The 18,956-nt window shown below is 39.9% G+C and overlaps 2 protein-coding genes across 5 annotated transcripts; one reads left to right on the forward strand and one right to left on the reverse strand.

Annotated features, from left to right (window-relative positions):
• Window positions 1-12: 12 nt before the first annotated feature.
• Window positions 13-5,693, reverse strand: trmt61b (tRNA methyltransferase 61B). 4 transcript variants are annotated; one of them, XM_067479634.1, is made up of 8 exons: window positions 5,475-5,693; window positions 2,418-3,195; window positions 2,188-2,290; window positions 1,180-1,370; window positions 927-1,018; window positions 397-602; window positions 225-308; window positions 13-144 (listed from the first exon to the last, which is right to left on the reverse strand). In XM_067479634.1, exons 2-8 carry the CDS (start codon window positions 3,159-3,161, stop codon window positions 110-112), a joined length of 1,455 nt encoding a protein of 484 aa, XP_067335735.1. In that variant the 5' UTR covers window positions 3,162-3,195; window positions 5,475-5,693; the 3' UTR covers window positions 13-109. The 4 variants fall into 4 exon arrangements, with proteins under 4 accessions (XP_067335735.1, XP_067335733.1, XP_067335734.1 ...); XM_067479632.1 differs by having other exon boundaries at window positions 2,418-3,545; XM_067479633.1 differs by lacking the exon at window positions 5,475-5,693 and adding an exon at window positions 3,335-3,886.
• Window positions 4,558-18,727, forward strand: wdr43 (WD repeat domain 43). Its single transcript, XM_067479631.1, has 18 exons — window positions 4,558-4,818; window positions 5,705-5,839; window positions 6,143-6,264; window positions 8,957-9,077; window positions 9,291-9,409; window positions 9,520-9,622; window positions 9,818-9,882; window positions 10,391-10,550; window positions 10,765-10,851; window positions 11,003-11,128; window positions 11,524-11,673; window positions 12,001-12,087; window positions 12,226-12,257; window positions 12,447-12,510; window positions 12,972-13,085; window positions 14,552-14,621; window positions 17,771-17,829; window positions 17,921-18,727. The coding sequence occupies exons 1-18, from the start codon at window positions 4,612-4,614 to the stop codon at window positions 18,059-18,061; spliced, it is 1,962 nt and encodes a 653-aa protein (XP_067335732.1). The 5' UTR covers window positions 4,558-4,611; the 3' UTR covers window positions 18,062-18,727.
• Window positions 18,728-18,956: the final 229 nt, after the last annotated feature.

Below are 18,956 nucleotides of genomic sequence, written 5' to 3' on the forward strand. Positions count from 1 at the left end.
TGCACAGAAATGAATGGTGACTCCCAACTTTTATTTTCCAAGGTATCTAACGTACGATGGTAATGGAGCTGTGTCCATCATTTCTTCATCATCTAGGGCTCTTCAGCAGCTAGGACACACACTTCCTCAGTTTGACCAGGAATGCTGAAAATGCAAAAGTAGCCAATGACTACTGCTGTATATCATATATACACATTGTACTGGAAATAGTGGTGACATCTGACCTGTGTGGCTCATTTGTTCAGGGTGAGGTCTGGCGATGTAGGGGATGCTCCCGAAAGGTGGATGTTCCTCTCTTCTCAGCTCTGCTAAAATATTTCATTTAAATTTAAACTCCGATATCAGGATCCACATCAGACAGTGATGAAGCAGGCCAACGATGTTATTTTGAATCACCTTTGTCTAACTGATCCGACATCTCCTCCTCCTCCACCATGCTGTCTTTATGCAGGATAGGAGCTTTTCTGGTGCAGAACTGCCCATCTTTCTGCAGGGCTGGTGACACCACCCACTCTCGAACTGGCACCTCAATGATGCGTTCACACAATAAAGGGAGTGCCGAACACCGAACACCCTCCAGCAGGTCAGTGACCTGGGTTATACTGAGTGAGACAGGAAGAGAGTCAAGAAGCAGTTAGGTTCTCTGTTCAGTTTATGCACATAATATTCTAATCATTAAAAACACACATTTTGACATGTTAGATCATTCCATGGTCAAGACACATTAAAACAGGTTGACCAATATGGGAAATACAACTGACACCACTGGCATGTTTTTCCAACTAACTAGCTGCAAACTCAGGAGAATGGTGATTCTGGGCAAACTCTAAGGAAGAAAGTCATTTTGTTAACCATCTCTTTATTTACTTGGAAAAAACTACATATTGTTTAAACTCACCGCACGGTTTCATATTGAATGTACATACTTGGCGAGGTACACGGCACACACAGCTCCAGGGTGCAGATGTGGAACCACGGTGGGTAAAACCAGATGAGGGTGTATCAAGTCAAGTGCAACCTGCAATAAATACAATCCATCTTAATGAGTAGGTTGATGCCATGAGATTTCAACAGCATTAGTGTACAGTATGTTTGTAAAATGCTGTTACTAGTCTCAATGATACCTCAGCTTCTATTTTATTGTTCCTGTGCAGCACCATCTTTAAACCAGACACTGACCGCATTAAATCCCTGACCGGCAAGAAGCGACGAAGCCACGGAGAGGTCGGCGATTTGAAATTCGACATTGTCGGGCCACTCCTCCCCTCGTCTCAGGCTCCACGACGTCCTCCACCGCTTGTAGTTCAACACAGCTCTCCTGTGGTGGTCCTCCCTGATCTCAAAGCTCACAACTCTGCCTTTAGAACCCACTGCAAAAACCCAAATTTGTCACAGTTAAATCTGAAAGCTACGTCTTTTGATTTATTTTTTGTGTGATCAGTTTTTAGTTGGCAGAAATCCAGTGAAAAATCATATCGGAGTCTTCTAATGTGAGTAGTAATCCTCAGTTTGCCTTATGATGGCTCCACCACAGCAGAGAAAGTTTTTTGTATAGTATTTAACTGTCAGACTGCCTTTAGCCCAATTTAGGCAACTTTTCCTTTCACATTCACACTTTAATGAAACCAGTGTAAATACTACAGCAACTACTTGGAATAACTTTAGTCAATTTCTTAATGTAATATATTGGACAATAATGGAAATCTATGGCACAGATGAACAGCTAATCCAGGATAGAGGCTGACAACTAACTAAACATGATTAGAGATTCTTCACTGTTGGTTTTAGCATCAGTGGGGTGACTGTGAACATTATGAATAATTTTGAAAATGACTGAAATTATCCTTTAAAAGGTACACATGGATATGTTTTGAGACATGAAATGAACATGTACCTATCCTTGAATGTGGTCTAATATGGTCTAACATGCTGATAAAATCTCTCATCAACTTTAATTCACCTAGAATAATGTGTGTGCTGTGAAACGGAAGATGATAAAGAACACTGAAGGTGGACTACACAACTACGGTACTATAAACTGTGAAAGGAGCTTTAACGTTCCTTTGCGATGCTTTGCTGCATCTAAAGATCAGATGAGTCGAATCTTTGAGGCACTGAAACTTAATGGCTTCAATATTTATAGAGACAAAGCCAAAGTAAGAAAATGACAGTGTTTTGACAGCAGACCTGCTCTGGAAAGGAACAGAGACATGGCCCCTGACCCAGAGCCCGACTCCAACACACAGTCTCCCTCTGTGACGTCCATCATCATCAGCATGGTACTTGCATCCTGAGAAAAAAAGGTTGCAGAGAGAAACAAAGTACACAACATCTGTAAGAAGGACAAATAATGATTACAACTATGAGACAGTCAGAAACTGGAATTCATTAGGGACTATGTCAAACAAATGATGTACCTTTGGGTATGCGATAGCCGGCCCTCTCTTCATAAACAGTACATAATCCTCCAGGCTGGCACGACGTATAAATATGGGAACCCCTCTGGTCGTTTTCAGGAACTGACCCGCAGGCTGGCCGGCTATGCTGTCATGCAGAATGATCCCCCAGCTGCTCTGCAGACGAGTCCCCGCCTGAAGCTGGAACATCTTCCTGAACTCCGCCCGCCCCTTTCTTTGATACTCAGCAATGAGCAGTTCCCCAAATGTAAGCAAGCTCTCCCCGGGGAGAATGGGTGAAGTGGCTGGCTTCACTGCAGCATCAGATGCAAGAGGACTCTCTGCATCGTCCTCTTTAGGTATTTCTATACCTCCACTATCCTCTTGTGTGCAGTGTGTGACTGATACCTGGATATTGGCATCTTTAGGTACCTGCTGGTCCTGGTCTCTCAGCTGCATCACCTCTGGGCTCAAGGCATCCAGAGGCAGCAGACTGCTGATCCTCTCCAGAGGGGACAGAGGTCTCCTCCTCCTGGATAGTTCTTGTCCGGGTGTCAGCTCGGTGCTCACGAGTGACGAGTCAGAGTCATCTCCTTTTTTCTCTGTACATTTCATAGAACACGTTGAAAACGTTCTCCTCTCCCTCCGACAGTTAGTGAGTTTTAAAAGCACGTCCCTGTGTCTGAGATGTCTTTGACTGTGTGTGCAAACCCGCACCAGTCTGTGCACCATCAGAAGTCCAGTAAAAGGCATTTGCACAGCCATCTCTAGAGCTTACAACATAACACACGTTTATATCCTAAACGTAAGGATGACACTGTCAATTAGAATCACGCTAAATTTTGAAAATAAGAGCTGCACTTATTAAAACAATATGTATGCCAGTTAACCAAAGTGTATACAACAGTAAACCTTAATGAAACGTTGATGTCACTTACTCCGTTAACAGTAACTGATCTTTTATTTCCTCTAAACCCGCCGGATGCTTATACCACGGATGTATTAAGGAGACCTCCTTTACACTGAAAAAGGTCACCATGCTGGGACAACACATGTGAACAACGTCATAGGTGAGCGACAGATGTAGTAATGTAAGTCCACCAGCAGAGGATCGAGGTCTGCCGGCATCACCACACATTTGCACATGCACTGTTGAGACAACGTTTTAATGTGAAAGAAACTGGGTATTTTGTGATACTAATATTGAAACATAGGAACATGTATTAAAAGGACCCAAAGTTACCTGTTCCAAGATACCTTGTTGTTAAACTAAGTGTTTAACTATTTTGGCCAAACAATATATTCACAGATGTCGAGCCATTATTTTTGGTCTTTGTAAAGGAATTACAAAAAAAACAAAACAAAAAAAAACCAAAACGAAATATAAAATGTAAAGAAACTCTAAATATGTATTAAATATTCATTTTATACAGTAGATGCCTGATTAGACCGCTTTCTTTCTTTATATTTTTTCGTTTTTATTAATATTTATTTATTTATTTATTTATTTATTTATTTATTTATTTAGGTATTGTTTATTAAATCATATGAATAAATGGATGTATATTGTTGCAGCGTGATGTTTGGCCTGACGCTGACACAAAGAGTTTGTAATATAGATAATTGGGGGGGTTGAAGGAATATAAAATGCCATCTTCTACATTTGTATAGATCAGGCTAAGAGTATTAGAGCCGTAGAATAATATATTCAGATGCTGCGCATGATTGACGTGCACCTTACACCGTTTCTTTCATACAATTGCAAATAACGTGATGCTCTAAGGTTGTGTTAAATGCAAATATGTTATCAGAAAATGAACCTAAAAGATGTACTGATTTCTTTAGAGCTGTGTTTCTGCTGCTGCATCCCGACGCTGTAAAACGTTTTAATTACAAGCAGAGCGCAAATGTATAGTTCCATGGAATATTGAGCTAAGTGATGCAGAGCTAAATGATATTATTGTGGGCACTACTTTAAAAAGTAAACGCACAGTGAAGACCGTTTTTTGTTATTTTCGAAGGTCAGTAAATGCGTCGACTGGTTGTTAAAATGTGACGTTTACGGCTCCTGGTGTGGTATTGCCCGCTATTACGAGGAACATGGAAGGCATCACGAATAAGGGCGGTGCTCCTGCCGCGCCAACGCGCAGGACCTCGGCAGGGCAACACGTGGTTTGTGTAAACGAGCTACGCAGACGCAAGCAGCGCTTCAGAAATGGCGGCCGACGGTGGCAGTTTTTCGCTGCAGCTACCCTGCGTTTTTTCTCCCAAATCACGACAGTACTTAGCACTGTGTGCTCAGGATGGCAGACTTCGCATTTGGAACACAGACAGTAAAACGCTTCATCAAGAATATGTGCCTTCAGCCCATTTGAGTGCCACTTGTACCTGCATAGCATGGGGACCATGCCGGACAGTGAAGGTACGTGAGGCTGCTTTGAAATCCCTCACTGTTAGCTACATGAACTGTCGAGGCCTGCGTAAGTCAATGTAGATGAACTTTATTATTGAGCCGCGCAAGTTAAAATAAAAATGTTGCTCACGAATGAGAGTACGCTTAAAGCTCGGTGCCTTCGACTGTGTGTAAAAGCGGACTCTTTTCTATAACGTAATCTGACAGTTTAAGCAGCCTAGCCACGTTAACCGTTAGCTAGCGAACAGCTGCGCAGGACGCACATGTTAGTCCCACATGGTAACGTTAGTACCAGAAAACATAGACAATGTCTTAATTTTGTGTTTAACGGTGAACTATGTCTAAGGAATACTTAAAATATTTACACGGAGTAAACCCACGGATTCCCCAAAGTGTTTAAACAGTTTTTGTGCAAATACATTTCATGGTTAGTTGGTTAGCTTTAGCACAACGAAGCTAAGAGCCACCATGACACTTTTAAGATGGAGAGGTTCAAAAGTTTTGCCAGAGTGGATCTAGTGGCAGCCTGTAAATACTTCCACACATTTCAAAGGGATTATTTTAGGATAAAACGTCAAATGCTAGAACAAGATTAACCCTCCTCATTCTGCACTGGATGTGTCCGCAATATTTTTATAATAGCGACGTGTAACGTTACTGCTTACCTGTAGGTTGATCAGCAAGCAACAATTTAAAATGTCATGTAGAAAAAATTAGTCAGATAGTGTTTGTTTTCATCAGCTGTCAGGTTGCTGGTGAGGAATATCAAGTAATGAGCACAGGTTGTACAATAGATAACGTCAAAGACAAAGTCCACTTCCTACTAAATTCCTACTAAAAGCAAATGCTAAAAAGTGTGATGTATAGGTGGATTGAAATTACATACATGTTTCAGGAGGGTCCTCAGAGGAAGAAGAGGAAATCGGAGGCAGTGCAGGTGGAGGAAAAGGCTGACCTGTTGGCGATGGGCACAGCAGCAGGAACTGTGCTGATCTACAGTACAGCAAAGGGGTCACTGCACTGTACCCTGGTGAGTTTGGCACTTATTACACGGAGTTGTGTATTTTCATTGGTATTTCTCTCAGCACTGAAGCACATGTATGCACATGTTACCAAAGAGTAAACTTCTTTTGTTATCTCATTCAATTCTTTAAATATTTTATTGGTATGTAGAGCCTGTAACTTGCCTGTTTGTTAATAAAGAAACATTGTTTTTCTTAAAGTGAACAGTCATTATTCATGCTGTAGTTATTGGGCCTAAGAAAAAGCACTCTATAACTATTTATTTACCACTGCTAACTTTGATTTTTTTGCGTGTGTGTGTGTCTGGCAGGATGGGGGCCATAGTGGAGGAGTGAATTGTGTCCAGTGGCACCCTGAAGACAGTTTATTATACAGTGGCTCAGATGATACAAACATTATGGAGTGGGACCTGCAGACAGGAAAAACGCGAAGGTCAGTATGAACTATGTCAGTGCCCTTTGATTTGATTTTGGTATGAGACTAGACCTGACCAAGCAGAACACATGAAGTAGTGTTTTTTTATTTGTTGTTGTTGGTTTTTCCTCCTATAGCCCTTATTGGAGTTCTCTGAGATTTAGTAAGATAACATGTTATTAGTGGTTTCAGTTTCACATTTTATTATGTTAAACCCCTCTTAAAATGTAGAGTTGAGTCTGTTTCAGACTGTGAAGATGAAAATAAATTCCGCTATATTTATGAAGCAACAAATCACATGTCATTATTTTTTTTCCCATGAAGTTAAACTACAAAAACACAGTCAGGACATAGTTATAGGTCTTTACAGCCATACACTGGCTTGTAAAGTGCACTTTACTTTTCTTGGGAGAGCTGAGTTCTTAACTGTCAGGATAATGGGGAAACATGATCATAATTGTGCTAGAAAATGAGGGAAACCTGTTTTTTTTTTTTCTATTTTATGTTTTCCCTCCCCTCTGGAAGCTTCTCACAGAAAGATCTATTTTACTGCCATGTACACATGTAACCAGATTTCTAATCAACTTTATAGACCAGCACACGTGTCAGTTGTCTAAGTGCTCATCAAAACATGAGTGTCCTAATCGCTGTAAAAACTGTGGTAAGTGGGTTGTAAGAAGACATTTCAGTCAGGTCGTGAGGTGATTTAGATTGATCCCAATACATGTGTCAAAGATTTCCTTCAGTTTGTGGCCCTTCTTTCTTTACTTGGTTACCCCAACACTAATATTATTTGTTTGTTTGTATTTTTTTATTAGTTCCCTCAGTGTAGTCCTCGTTAGGAAACTCTAAACTTGGATAGCTTTGTCTAATACATGTGGATCGAGAATTGTTTTTCTGAACTTTTATTGGAGTCTTTTTTTTTTACTTTAAATGTACTGCAGCTCTTAACTCACTTTTATAGTGTGAACTGTTCTTAGTCTTACTGATGGTGATGGGAATCACAATTTAACAATTTTTTTTAAGAATCTCAAAACTGCACAATTATTAAAAATGTTTTAACTGCTGATTTTAGAGATTTGTTAACACCTGTACTCACACACATGATATAAAACCTGGAAAGGAAGTAAACAAAAATGGACAAAGTTAAAGAGAAAAAAATTAAATGTGCATCAGAATAAACTGATAAAAATTCAACCACCATCAGGAATGTATTCAGACAATAACTGAGGTCATAGGGAAAGCCACGATGCCCTCAAGACAGTGAAAAAGATGTATTTAAGGGGAAATGCAATTAAGAAACATCAAGTGCTGTTACATGTTCTCATACATATACTTAAGTCTGACTGAAGTCAGGCAGAATACTGAGCTGCAGAGAGCAGGATAAAAGAAGAAAGATCACAAGAAACTAAAGATCACATAATGAATTCTATATTGTAAATATTACTTAAAACTATATAGCCTTTAGATTATTTTGCAGCATGGTTTTACCTTAGTTGGATGGAGACTATGGGCTGTCTAGAAAGTCTCTCAACCAACTCTTTAAGTCTGTTTAAGATAAAGTACCACTTTTAGTGGTGTCCACTAAGAAGTGCAGGAGAACAATCTGATATGTTAAGTTCAAAGACCAGAGGTCTACCAAAAAATGAGTTAAGGGAAACATTTAGTGTTAGTTAGTTAGTTGTGTTGGATTAGGCAGACTTTGTTTTAAACAATAGGTGCCATCTCCCAGTAAATCTCTCCTTTCAGTCAGTTGTGTTCCTGTCTTCAGTCTTTCTTTACTCAAATGCACAGTTGGAGGAAGCTGATTGGAAACCTGGTTACATGTATACATGGCAAAGCCATCTGCGTTCTCTTTCAGAAATCTACCTGGGGAAACCAGGTTTCCCTAATCCACTACCCAGATTTCTAAAAACAACTTTCACATTTACGTGACCGATAAGAAATTAGCTGTGCCCAGAAACATCACTGTAATCTGGCTGCTTAAGTCCCTGTTAAGGCACTGATTTTCATTATGTCAGGTTTGTAGTAATAAAGTCGCCTCTGTCATTATCTTAATTTTTCACACAAGCATGTCTGGTTTGTTTACGTATTTATTTACTGACCAACTTTTATACTAGCGCTCAGCTTGGCATTTTTTTCAGTCATCATTGCTGCAAAGTTTTAATTGCTTTAACACATCACACTTGTGTTTACATACAGGTTCATTCTATTACATACAGCAGATTGTCACCTAAATTACATGTTATTGCCTTTCTGGGTCAGATTCTCTGCATTTGGCTTAAATGTGACTGAATGTCCCTGGCTTGTGAAAGTGGTTCTTAGTCACTTTCACAAGCCAGTGGCAATGTCTTAGGGTTCTGTTCTGTCACACTTTTATATATTACTGTGCTAGAATCTCACTCACTTGATGCTCGCCAAGCCCCGTTTATAGTTTACACACTGCATTTGGAGAGTGGAAAGAGTGTTTTGAACAATTCCTGCTGCCATCAGGTGTAGTGTAGCTCTGAATTGATTAAAGTGCACTGCAGGATGTAGGTGTAAAAGTAATGTAACAAAAAAGATTCAGTGATGGGAAAAAAATAACCAAGGAAGTGCTTCTTGCATCCAACGGTAATGGAGAACAAAGCAGATAATTCAACAATGTCAAAAGAGAAAATGCTCCACTAGATGAATAAATGCATGCACTCTTTATTCATTGTTGATACAGTAAGTGGAAGGCGGACCGTGCAGCAGTGACCAGTTTGTGTGTGAGCCCTGATGGCAAACTGCTGCTGTCAGCTGGACAGATAATCAAGATGTGGGACTTGGCCACCAAGGAGGTTTACAGAGTGAGTGTCTGCTCTAATCTGCTCATTAACATTTATGTGCTAATTTTACAACAAAGTCAACTAATAAACTTCATATCTTCAAACCCAGCCTGATTAAGGGAATTATTTAAATCACAGTTAGCCTAATCACAGAAACTGTGAAATCAAATGTGGCTCTGACTTTTTTAGAGCCCAGTCAAATAAGCCGTCTCGCACTTTGTTGTTTGCTCTCAGAGATTCACAGGCCACTCCACGGCAGTGACGACCCTGCGCTTTGCCACCACGCGTCCTCCTGACAGCAACGGCCTCTATTTCTTGTCTGGTGCTGCACATGATCGATTGCTAAGTGTTTGGTGAGCGCTTGTCTTGAGTTGTTGGAGAATCACTTCACATTATCTAACGTGGTTTCTGCTCTTTTAAATCAGCTATGCTATTGTACTGACCCAACATTTTCTTTCTGTAGGCAAGTGCGAGAAGATGGAAAAGATAAGAACTCAGTAGTGTCCTTTACGCTGACGGACGAGCCCCAGAACATTGACCTTGTCGCCTCTAACAGCAAGGAAGAGGTCAGATTGGAGAAATGCCTTAACTTGTGCTGGGAATGAAGCCTTTATTTCCCATGATTGAAATGAGTGCAGACTGCCTTAACACGTGAAAAGGGCGAAAAAGAGGAGTAACATTGATTGCTAAAATGTTTGTCCACTGTGATTTTGTCACTTGTTACCAGCTGAAAATGTTCACATGTACTTTCGTTTACGCAGGCGGTGAGGCTAGCAGTGGTGTGTAAGGATGGGCAGCTGCATCTCTTTGAGCACTATTTAAATGGGTAAGTCCCTAAAACACTGTACCATGAAACATGGCTGTAATGAAATTAGTGCTCTTTGGGGTGGGGGTGGCGTGGTAGGGGATTACATTGAGTTTGTGGTCCACTAGTTTTTCAACAACTCTAAACAAAAATTTAGATTTACATTAAGAGACAGCATCTTTCACAATTGGTTTTTGCCCCCTACTGGCTGATATTAGAAATTGCACAGCCTTAAGACATTAAGAAATAAACTTACTGGCCACTTCGTTAGGTAAACCTGTACCCTCTAAAACAATCCAATATGGCAGCTCAGCAATCGGCTTTGTTTCACAACTTATACTGATTTCTAAGCTGGAACTGTCTGAAAAGTGATTAATTCTACTGTGTGCTTATTATTGAGGCCATGGTGGGTGCTGGAGTGTATTGTATTAAAAAGATGATTATAATGTTTTTTGCTCCCTGACCAAGTACGTTTTAGTCAATGATGCATACTTCCTGTGCTCATATCTTTTTATTAACTGTCCTGCAGACCCTGTAGGAAGCCCCTGTCACCCTTGTGTACAGTGCAGATGACGGATACAAAGGACTCCCCCGCACCCATCCCCTTGCTGGCTGCAGGCCTCTGCGCTGACACTCGAAACATGCTGGTGGCCTATGGAAACTACTTACAGCCAGTGATGGAGAAAGTGGTGAGTACACAAGAGGAAGTGTTGAGTCTGTTTTTACAGACTGAAGTACATGTGTGTTTTCAGACTACTGTGAAGATAAGATTGGAAAGCCATGTGATTTACAGCTGTCTGTAAAATTTACAGAAAAGTTACAGAATTATGTTAATAGGTCTTGATACATGAAGACTCTTAGGGTCTTGATTCATATTTAATTCTTTATGTCCCACCCGAGCAGGAGATCAACACAGCAGAGAGACATGTCTGTTTGACCCGGGATGTACAGACGAGCTTGTCCCTTTCCATGGAAACTTCTGTTTCCAAGGTAAACATCCTGTTTTCATTTTCTTTAACACTTGTTAGACTAGACTAATGTGTCCTGGGCATGTGCTTCTGGTTTTGTTTGCCAATTTTAGCGCAATGGAGATGAATGTAAACTATAAACAGACGGACCTAAACTTTTTTTTTTATTCCAGGTGAAAATTCCTATTGTGAATGCCAAGAGCAGAGTCCTTGTCCCAGGCCTTCCTGGTCACCAAGCCCCAGTCAAGGGAATGTCACTTGGATCAGAGAAGAGGAAAAAAGACACAGACACCAAAGAGGTGAAGATCAATGTTGACTGTGATGATCACTGCATTATTCTGTTTCTCATTCTGATTAAATGAGAGGAAACTCGTACTCGAGTTTTTGGCTCTCACTCCAAACTACTTTTTATTAATAGTTTGCGCCAATTGCCCACGATTTAAACTGATTAGCCAGAAGTTGTTCTGATTCAATGATATGTGATCAAAAACGCTACTACCTTTTTAAATAGAGCTGATTTATCTACTTGCCAGTTTACTTTTGCATATTAATTATTTTGTGTAGTTAATTTTGAGATTAGAAGCAGTTGAATGTGCTAGAGTAAACCTGAATAATAAACTCATTCTACATGTTAAACACAGTGTTGTCAGTTAACCAGTTCCAGTTTACCTAAAATATCTGGGTTCTTCTCTAGATGTCGATAGCAGAGCGACTGGGTGAAATCAATTTGTCTGCAGTCTCCACAGAGAAGGGGACTGCTAAAGGAATGGCCTCTTTACAAACGGACAACTTTGCAGTATTGCTGGTGCAGGGCCTGGAGAGCAATGATGCCAGCATCCTAAATGTAAGTCCTCATCTCAGAGTCTGAAATAAATTATTCACTTTAGTTAGATGAAAAAAAAACAAGGTGAATTTTTAAAGTTTGTTTTGCTTACTCATGTCTCATTTAGAAAGTTAAGAGGAAAATGTAATATCCAAACATAAATTGATTTTTAAATTCTCCACCAGTCACCACAACTTTAAAACTTAGTCTTAGTGGAAATTGTAAAAGTTTTAACAGCTAAGCAAATTGATGTGAATGCCATGAATATTCAGCTCATTTAGGTGTAAATATACAGCTTTGCTTTAAATTTGTCAAATTCTAATCACTTTTTCCTTTTGTGTCTGATAGAAAGTTTTTCAGACTCGCAAAGAGATGGTGATTAAGAAGACAGTTGCTAGGTTACCACTCCCTGCTGTTTTACCTTTGGTGGAAGAGGTGAGTTTGTTTTCTGTACATATTCTTCATTACCACGTGTCGGGTTTTGGTTCTTGTCACATAGGTTTACCTCCAAAAGTTACTTTTGATCAACTGATTTCCTATCATTTAATCAGCATTTTGTCTTACCTTCTGTAGATCACAAAGAGGCTCCAAGGGCATCCTTTCACGTAAGTGCAAGCTTGACACATGAATTCAGAGCGTTAAATTGGCTTCAGCTTAGTGGATGTAAACATATTTTGCTGTACACGCTAGATACTGTTGCTTTTTACTTGATTTGTAATTAGTTTTGTTTTTAAATGCTGATCAGCCAGTTTTGCTCCACACTTGACAGGATATTTATTTGTTCTTTCCTACAGGGCTGTTCTAATGGTGCGGTGGCTAAAAGCTGTTCTAATGCACCACACATCATACCTGGCATCGGTGAGTCAGCTGTTCTGACATTGCGTTCTGCCTCTGCTGATGATGTTTAGCCACCAGACTCCAGTTGTTAAAGAGTGGGGGCACACACACAGTGGCTGTGCAGCCTTCTGTGCATATCGCCTCGTTTGTTTATTCCTTTCTATTTGTGTTTAGATCTTTTATTTAATTTTAGATTACCTCCACCACACAGCCAAGATTTCGATTGCCTTTGACCATCTGTTTGTGTGACTATTAAGATATGTCCTCCTTATGCAAATGTTGATTTTTCTAAGAGCTCTAATAATTTTTGGGCTTGACCCTATATGTAACTACCCATCCATCCATTACGACAACTGGCTTTCGGAAAGTATATATTCTCTGAAAGCAGTTAAAAGGGATTAAGCCTCTCCAAAAGTCTGCTTATCACTACGTGTCGCCTTGTGTGTTTTCTGCTGCTGAAATGATCAATCTGTTTCCACCAGCTGCCAGACCTGGTTGCCCAGCTTGGTGTACTTTATCACATGATTGAGAGCAGAGTGAAGGTGTTCCACAAGCTAACAAAGCTGCATGGGAAACTGTATCTTCTAATGACACAGGTAGGTATCATCATGTGCAAAGACTATGCAATATCTTCGCCTCAGTGTTGGTAAATGTCTGGACTCTGGTGTTGGAGCCATGACCTGGACAAAGACCCTTTTTTTATAGATTACTTTCCTGATGGTAACGTAGTGACCTTGTGCACTCTTGCTGGTTGTAAATGGACTACATAAGGGCAACTATGAAAACAGCATTTGTGAGATAATCAGTATGCATTTATTAGCAGGGAGCAGTGAGTAGCTGGTGTCAGAAAAGTGTTAGTCAGTTCTTTAATGTTGACAAAAATGAGAAGACTTTGAATATTTAGTAGTTTGTGCATAGAATAAATTTACCATTATACCATTTGGATCTATTTTTAGCAGCGTCTCCTCGCAGCAAGAATTTTGTGAGGTCATATCTGTTGCAGCCATGGAGTTGCCATGCTCTCTGATGTTTTCATACAGGCATGGCTCTAAATTGTCTTAAGATTAAATATGTTAGCAGCTAACATAAAATCTGCCTGCTCAGGTGAATTCAGTGAGGCCACTTTCGTACAAGCAACTTTTCTGAAAATTCGGCCTGTACTCTGTACTACTGGGGAGGGGCTGATGAGGATATTGGAAACAATTTACAAAATGTATAAACTGAAATAAAACTAAAAACAAAATATACTATGACTAAAAAAAAAACAAATTACATTAAAACCAATTGAAATAAAGAAAAAAGTCCTGTTGCACTTCAGTGGGTCTGTGCCCCTGTTTACCGAGCATCTGCAGAATGGATACATTCTACACATGTAAAGATGGGTTTGTATTTTAGGTTTGATTTCTATTTTTATAGGTTTAAATAAAGCAAAAACCCTTAGCTGATTGTCGTCCAACAAGGAACATTTTTATTTCTGTAGATACAAAGCCGATACTTGTGGAGAAAGTTGTCTTCACATTACCATAGATGGAGCAGTGAGTTTACTGACTTCAGCATCTCACTTAGCAACTTCTTTTAAATGGGCCCTTTGCTTATTTTTGACATTGATTAGGAAGTCGGGATGATCTGCTGATGGTCTACCGACTGCTTGGCTCAGATAGCCTCTGTGTGAGACTTCATCCACAAGATTTTTTCTGTCAGATTTGAAATGGTGCCACTACAGGCTTCTTTTAACCGTTTGCATGACACTACAGCTCTAAATGATTTTAAATGATGGGAATTGTAATTTACAGTATCCATCTGTATGAAGTCACTGAGGAATGTGATCTCACAAGGTATTTTTTTTTTCCTAGAATAGTTTTTTCACTTTGGCTCTTACACATTTAGATCTGTAATGTCTATAGTCTCTAAGTGGATAAGGTATTCGGCAGTAGGCCTAAAGACAAACTGTGCATGGCTGGTTTGTAACACATGCCCCCTATTTCGTTTGAAATAAACGACCAAATAACAAATATGCACAGCTCAATTTCCTCTTCAATGCAATTCCTCTCTTTCTCACTAGGTGGCGACCAGTGACAACAGTAACGTAGTTGCAGATGTGGACCGCACAGCTAAGCTGGTATATGAGGACGGTAAGTGTTTGTGTGTTTAGTATTTCTAACCTTCTGCTTCCAAGCTGTTGTCTTATTAGTTATAACTCGGGCCCTTCACTTCTCATGAGTAGCATCTCAGCTCTGGTTTATCTATGATGATTCAGTAAGGTTTGATAGGCAGCTGAAAAGAATATAATGTTGCGTGAGCCTCCAACTTATCAGATGCGTAACTATTTAGAGGGACTTCAGAGTCCCTAAGAGTAATACAGGTAACACTGCTTCCCTGTTGACACCTTTCCCATACTAGTATATTGTTTCTAATTATTTTAACTGGCATTCATTATTGAATGCCAGTCACATGGGACTCTTAATGGAGACTGCACTCAATTGGTTCACATTGATGAAGGCAACACTTCCCATCATGCAGCCACTCTTGACAATGCACCGCACGCAAACATGACTCCTGTTGCCTGGCAACCTGACCGGCACCATTCAGACCCTCCCCTTCTCGAGCACAACAACAAGGCCCTGCTCTGTCCTCTCATTTCTCATTACGGTACTTTATTGAACCACGTCAAAAATAGGCTTTCATGAAATAATTAAACTGCGCCTTGACTTCCAGGACTCCTGTCAGGGCTCTGGGATGTGGAGGTTCAATTTTAAAAAAATAAATCAAAGTGAGCTGATGAGCAGGAGGTGGTTGTTGTCCTGTGCATATTATTATAAATAGGTTTCCCAGTTGTCAGGCTTGTTAGTGAATCATAGTTTGGTCAGGTTGACTGGGGAGGCTGTGAAGTTAAAACGGGTGCTATTAATTGATATGTCAGTTTTAAACAGTTGTGTGCCGTAAGGAGGCTAGTTGTTGCTGGTATGGGTAACATTTATTACATATTAATTATTTTGTTGCATGAGCTGGTTTAATTAGAGTAGCTGCAAAAATGTCAACTGTCTTTCAGAATGTAGGACAGATTGAGGCCTCTATCAATGCGCAGCAACCACCCAGAGTTAATACACATAATGGCACTACCAGACAAATACACTGGTGTTTTTATTTTTTTTAAACGTCCTACTGCACACAAATAAAATCTCATTCCCAATGATTTCACTTAGGAATACCGTAGATGGATACATGTAATAATGGTAACATGCTTTTCGGTTGACTTGTGTGGTCCTGGCTCTCCTCCTTTTTAAAAAGAAGGTTACAGTCCCATCATTTTATCCACCTTGTATTGTTAGTAAAATGTCCTTTAAATGCAAAAAACCTGTGAAACTTGGAAGTGTTGAGGGACATTGGTTTGCATTCACATAGAAATGACGCAATAACTTCTAACAAATCCTGTGCTGGTCTTGGAGAATGGACCGCTCATTGCTGTCAGCGTCACAGCTAAGGTGACAGTCTGAGGATGTGTCCAAACCCCCCCCACTCACTCATTCCCTACTCCCTATATAAAGTGCACTAAGTAGTTCACTTAATACTGTGCAGTAAATTGGCATTTGGACACTTGCTGTCCTTCATCACTAACAGTTGTTTGAGCTACACAGCTGCCATTTTTTCTCCTAAAATGCGAGCATTGCATTGTGTACATACCATCTACACTAGGTAGATGGAGATTTACACACAAACACCACAAGTCTTTCCTCAGAAGAAACAGTGTTGGTGAAGAAAGCACCCGGTCAGCAGCTACAAGAACTTTTAAAACAAAGTACAGAAGATGTTGCTTGTTTGCTTTTTGCCACACAAGTGGTGAGTTTGAAGTAGGATTTCAGCTTTTTTTAAACTCAAGTCAATTTTGTTTAGATGAAAGCTACAATGTGTAATTAAGCTAATGCTAACAAGTATCGCTCCTCTGCTCTGCCCAGGTCTCTTAGCCTGCTCTGAGACAGCTTTACTTCACTTGTTTTGCTTGGCCGCGCTCTACACAGTCCTTTAGTTAGTCACAGTTATCAAATTTCAATAAATAAGAATCACCTAAACTGAACAGTACTGGCAGTGTTGCGCCAATATAATTTTCAGAGTGTGTGGCAGGGGAGAGTTCCACTGCACCTCCGTGCATACGGCATACATAGATTTTAGAGCAACATATATATGCTGCCATCCAGATGAGGTCTTTCCTAGTGAGGGCTGTGTTTATTTCAGCAACACAATACCAAACCTCATTCTGCATGTTATATAACAACATAGCTCAGTAGTAAGAGTTGCATTTCAGACCCGTCAACCACTGAAAACAGGATCGTGAAATAAAGTTATTTCCAACGCATTGCAATGTAAAACTTTAGGGGGCGGCTGTAGCTCAGTTTGTAAGGCAGTCATCCACAGATCACATGGTCCCCCAACAGCCCATTCCCCTCCCCAGCTGTGCAGTGCCGGTCCAAGCCCCGTAGAAATTGGGGAGGGTTGCGTCAGGAAGGGCATCTGGCGTAAAAACTGCCAAATCAACATGCAGACAGTGATCCGTTGTGGCAACCCTGAACTCACTGGATAAGCAGTGGACAAAAAAATAAAAACTTGCCATTTAAGAGTTTGTTTTACACAAAGTTCCAGCCTTTCGAGAAATCTAAATTTATACCTGCATCAAAGACAGTGGTTAGGATTAATTCAATATTGAGTATTGAAATCAGTATGCTAAAAATGAATTCAATTATTTATGTTACTGTCATACAACATGCATGTGAGATGTCACGTTGAAAATAAATTCCATATTAAGCAATAATGACAGAATCAAACATTAGAATAACATTTGTTAATTTCTCATGTCTTTTTAAAGATGGTCCCAAGTGAATCTTTGCTGAAACTAAGGCTTTCTGTTGTGATAAAACTATAAAAAGGCCATTAACAGATATAGCAAAAAAAGGCATAAATCCTTTCAGTGTTGCCCAATTCTAGTTTTGATCATTTATTATTGTAACAGGCTTATTCTTATTCTGCAGCATATAAACGTTTATATTGAACACATACAAAAATAAGTAGTAATTGTACTATTGTCTGGCAGTGTGTGTTTTTGTAGCACAGTGGTATTGTAATGCAAATACCACCCTTCTGCATGGACCCCCCCGCCCCAATGTTTTTATTCATCACGTTTTCTGTTCGAGAGAATTTATTTATTTATTTTTACCAGAATTGATGTAGTAAAAAGTTTAGCATCCGAAAAACACCAATGGATTTGTTTTTCTTAACTGTCCTTTCACAGAATCATCTGAAGATGAGGCCTCAGGTGATGATGGGCTTCCTGATGATGATGACTCTGATGTAAGTTACTGTACTGTTGGAAAGATGACACTGATCTACCAGTAGTCTTTTATACTCTATCGAGCACTGCTCACTGTTGTGTTCTCCTTAGAATTGGGACGAGGAGGAAGAGAAGTTGGTGGATGAGACAATGGAAGAAGATCAGGAGGAAGATGAGAATCCCGACAGAACAGAATTAAAAACTAATGGCGAGGATGATGTTGAACATGAAAACGAGAGTGAAGAGGAATAAGGAGAAATAAGAAATGTCACACACAAAATGGACCTGAAAGAGTTTATATATACTTTCATTTTATTTTCATGCTTTTGATTTTATTATCAGAACAAAGTATGATTTTACAAAGTCAAAGGGACATGTTCAATTTGGGCTCCTTGCCCCCAGTCTCGCCAATATTTGAGCCACACGTGGCGTCGGTGATGTCATACTTTCCCCTTCAGAGGAACATGGGCAACATTTTGGGAAGGAAGTAAAAACATTCTGCAAAGTAAAAAAAAGATTCTCCTGCTGTTAGACCAGTTTGCATCCAAGCAAAAATTAGTGCACCCTTTTGTGTGCACAACAGTCTGCATTCCAAAGTCTCATTTTTAAATACAAAGAAATAAAGTATCTTGTCTGCTCATGACAGCAGACAAAACAGGACTCTGCCTTTTGATTGGTTGACTATTGTTCACTGTAGGTCATCTGGAACAGGTTGTCGAGCAGGAAAGACCTCAGACGCAACATAAGTGTGGAGTTTAGATGCGGGGCTCTGGCTGGTTGTACCAATTATTGCTCAGTGCCACACGTCATGTCCCCACTCAGAGTAAATCTGTATGTACAGTGAAGTGTTTGTATGAGCTCTTCCTTCTACAGCTTTCCCTCCTCAAACCCATGGGATTAAATGAACTGTAAAGTCTCCTGAATGTGTGGGTTTGTTTTTGTATTTTTTTTTTTTCTGTATTTTTGCAGCCTTTTTGTTTTTAACAGTTCATTTTGTGCATTTAGGTTTTGGACATATTCTCATGTCCCTTGCATTAAACTCATTGTCACAGGGGCAGCTGAGAAGAGGAAAATGTTAACTTTGCTCTAACAGGTGAATAAATGGGTTTTCATAATGCATTTACTGTGTTTGCTGGGGTTGAAAGGT

The sequence above is a fragment of the Channa argus genome, chromosome 16, assembly GCF_033026475.1.
Source record: "Channa argus isolate prfri chromosome 16, Channa argus male v1.0, whole genome shotgun sequence".
In the NCBI taxonomy this organism is placed as follows: domain Eukaryota; kingdom Metazoa; phylum Chordata; class Actinopteri; order Anabantiformes; family Channidae; genus Channa; species Channa argus.

Coding starts and splice junctions, on each gene's coding strand:
- trmt61b (XM_067479634.1), bottom strand. CDS start 3,161: ATGGCTGTGCAAATGCCTTTTACTGGACTTCTGATGGTGCACAGACTG. Junction 309..396: donor GTCGGATCAGTTAGACAAAG/GTGATTCAAAAT, acceptor GAAATATTTTAG/CAGAGCTGAGAAGAGAGGAA. Junction 145..224: donor TGAACAAATGAGCCACACAG/GTCAGATGTCAC, acceptor TTGCATTTTCAG/CATTCCTGGTCAAACTGAGG.
- wdr43 (XM_067479631.1), top strand. CDS start 4,612: ATGGCGGCCGACGGTGGCAGTTTTTCGCTGCAGCTACCCTGCGTTTTT. Junction 5,840..6,142: donor GGTCACTGCACTGTACCCTG/GTGAGTTTGGCA, acceptor TGTGTCTGGCAG/GATGGGGGCCATAGTGGAGG. Junction 12,088..12,225: donor TTTTACCTTTGGTGGAAGAG/GTGAGTTTGTTT, acceptor TACCTTCTGTAG/ATCACAAAGAGGCTCCAAGG.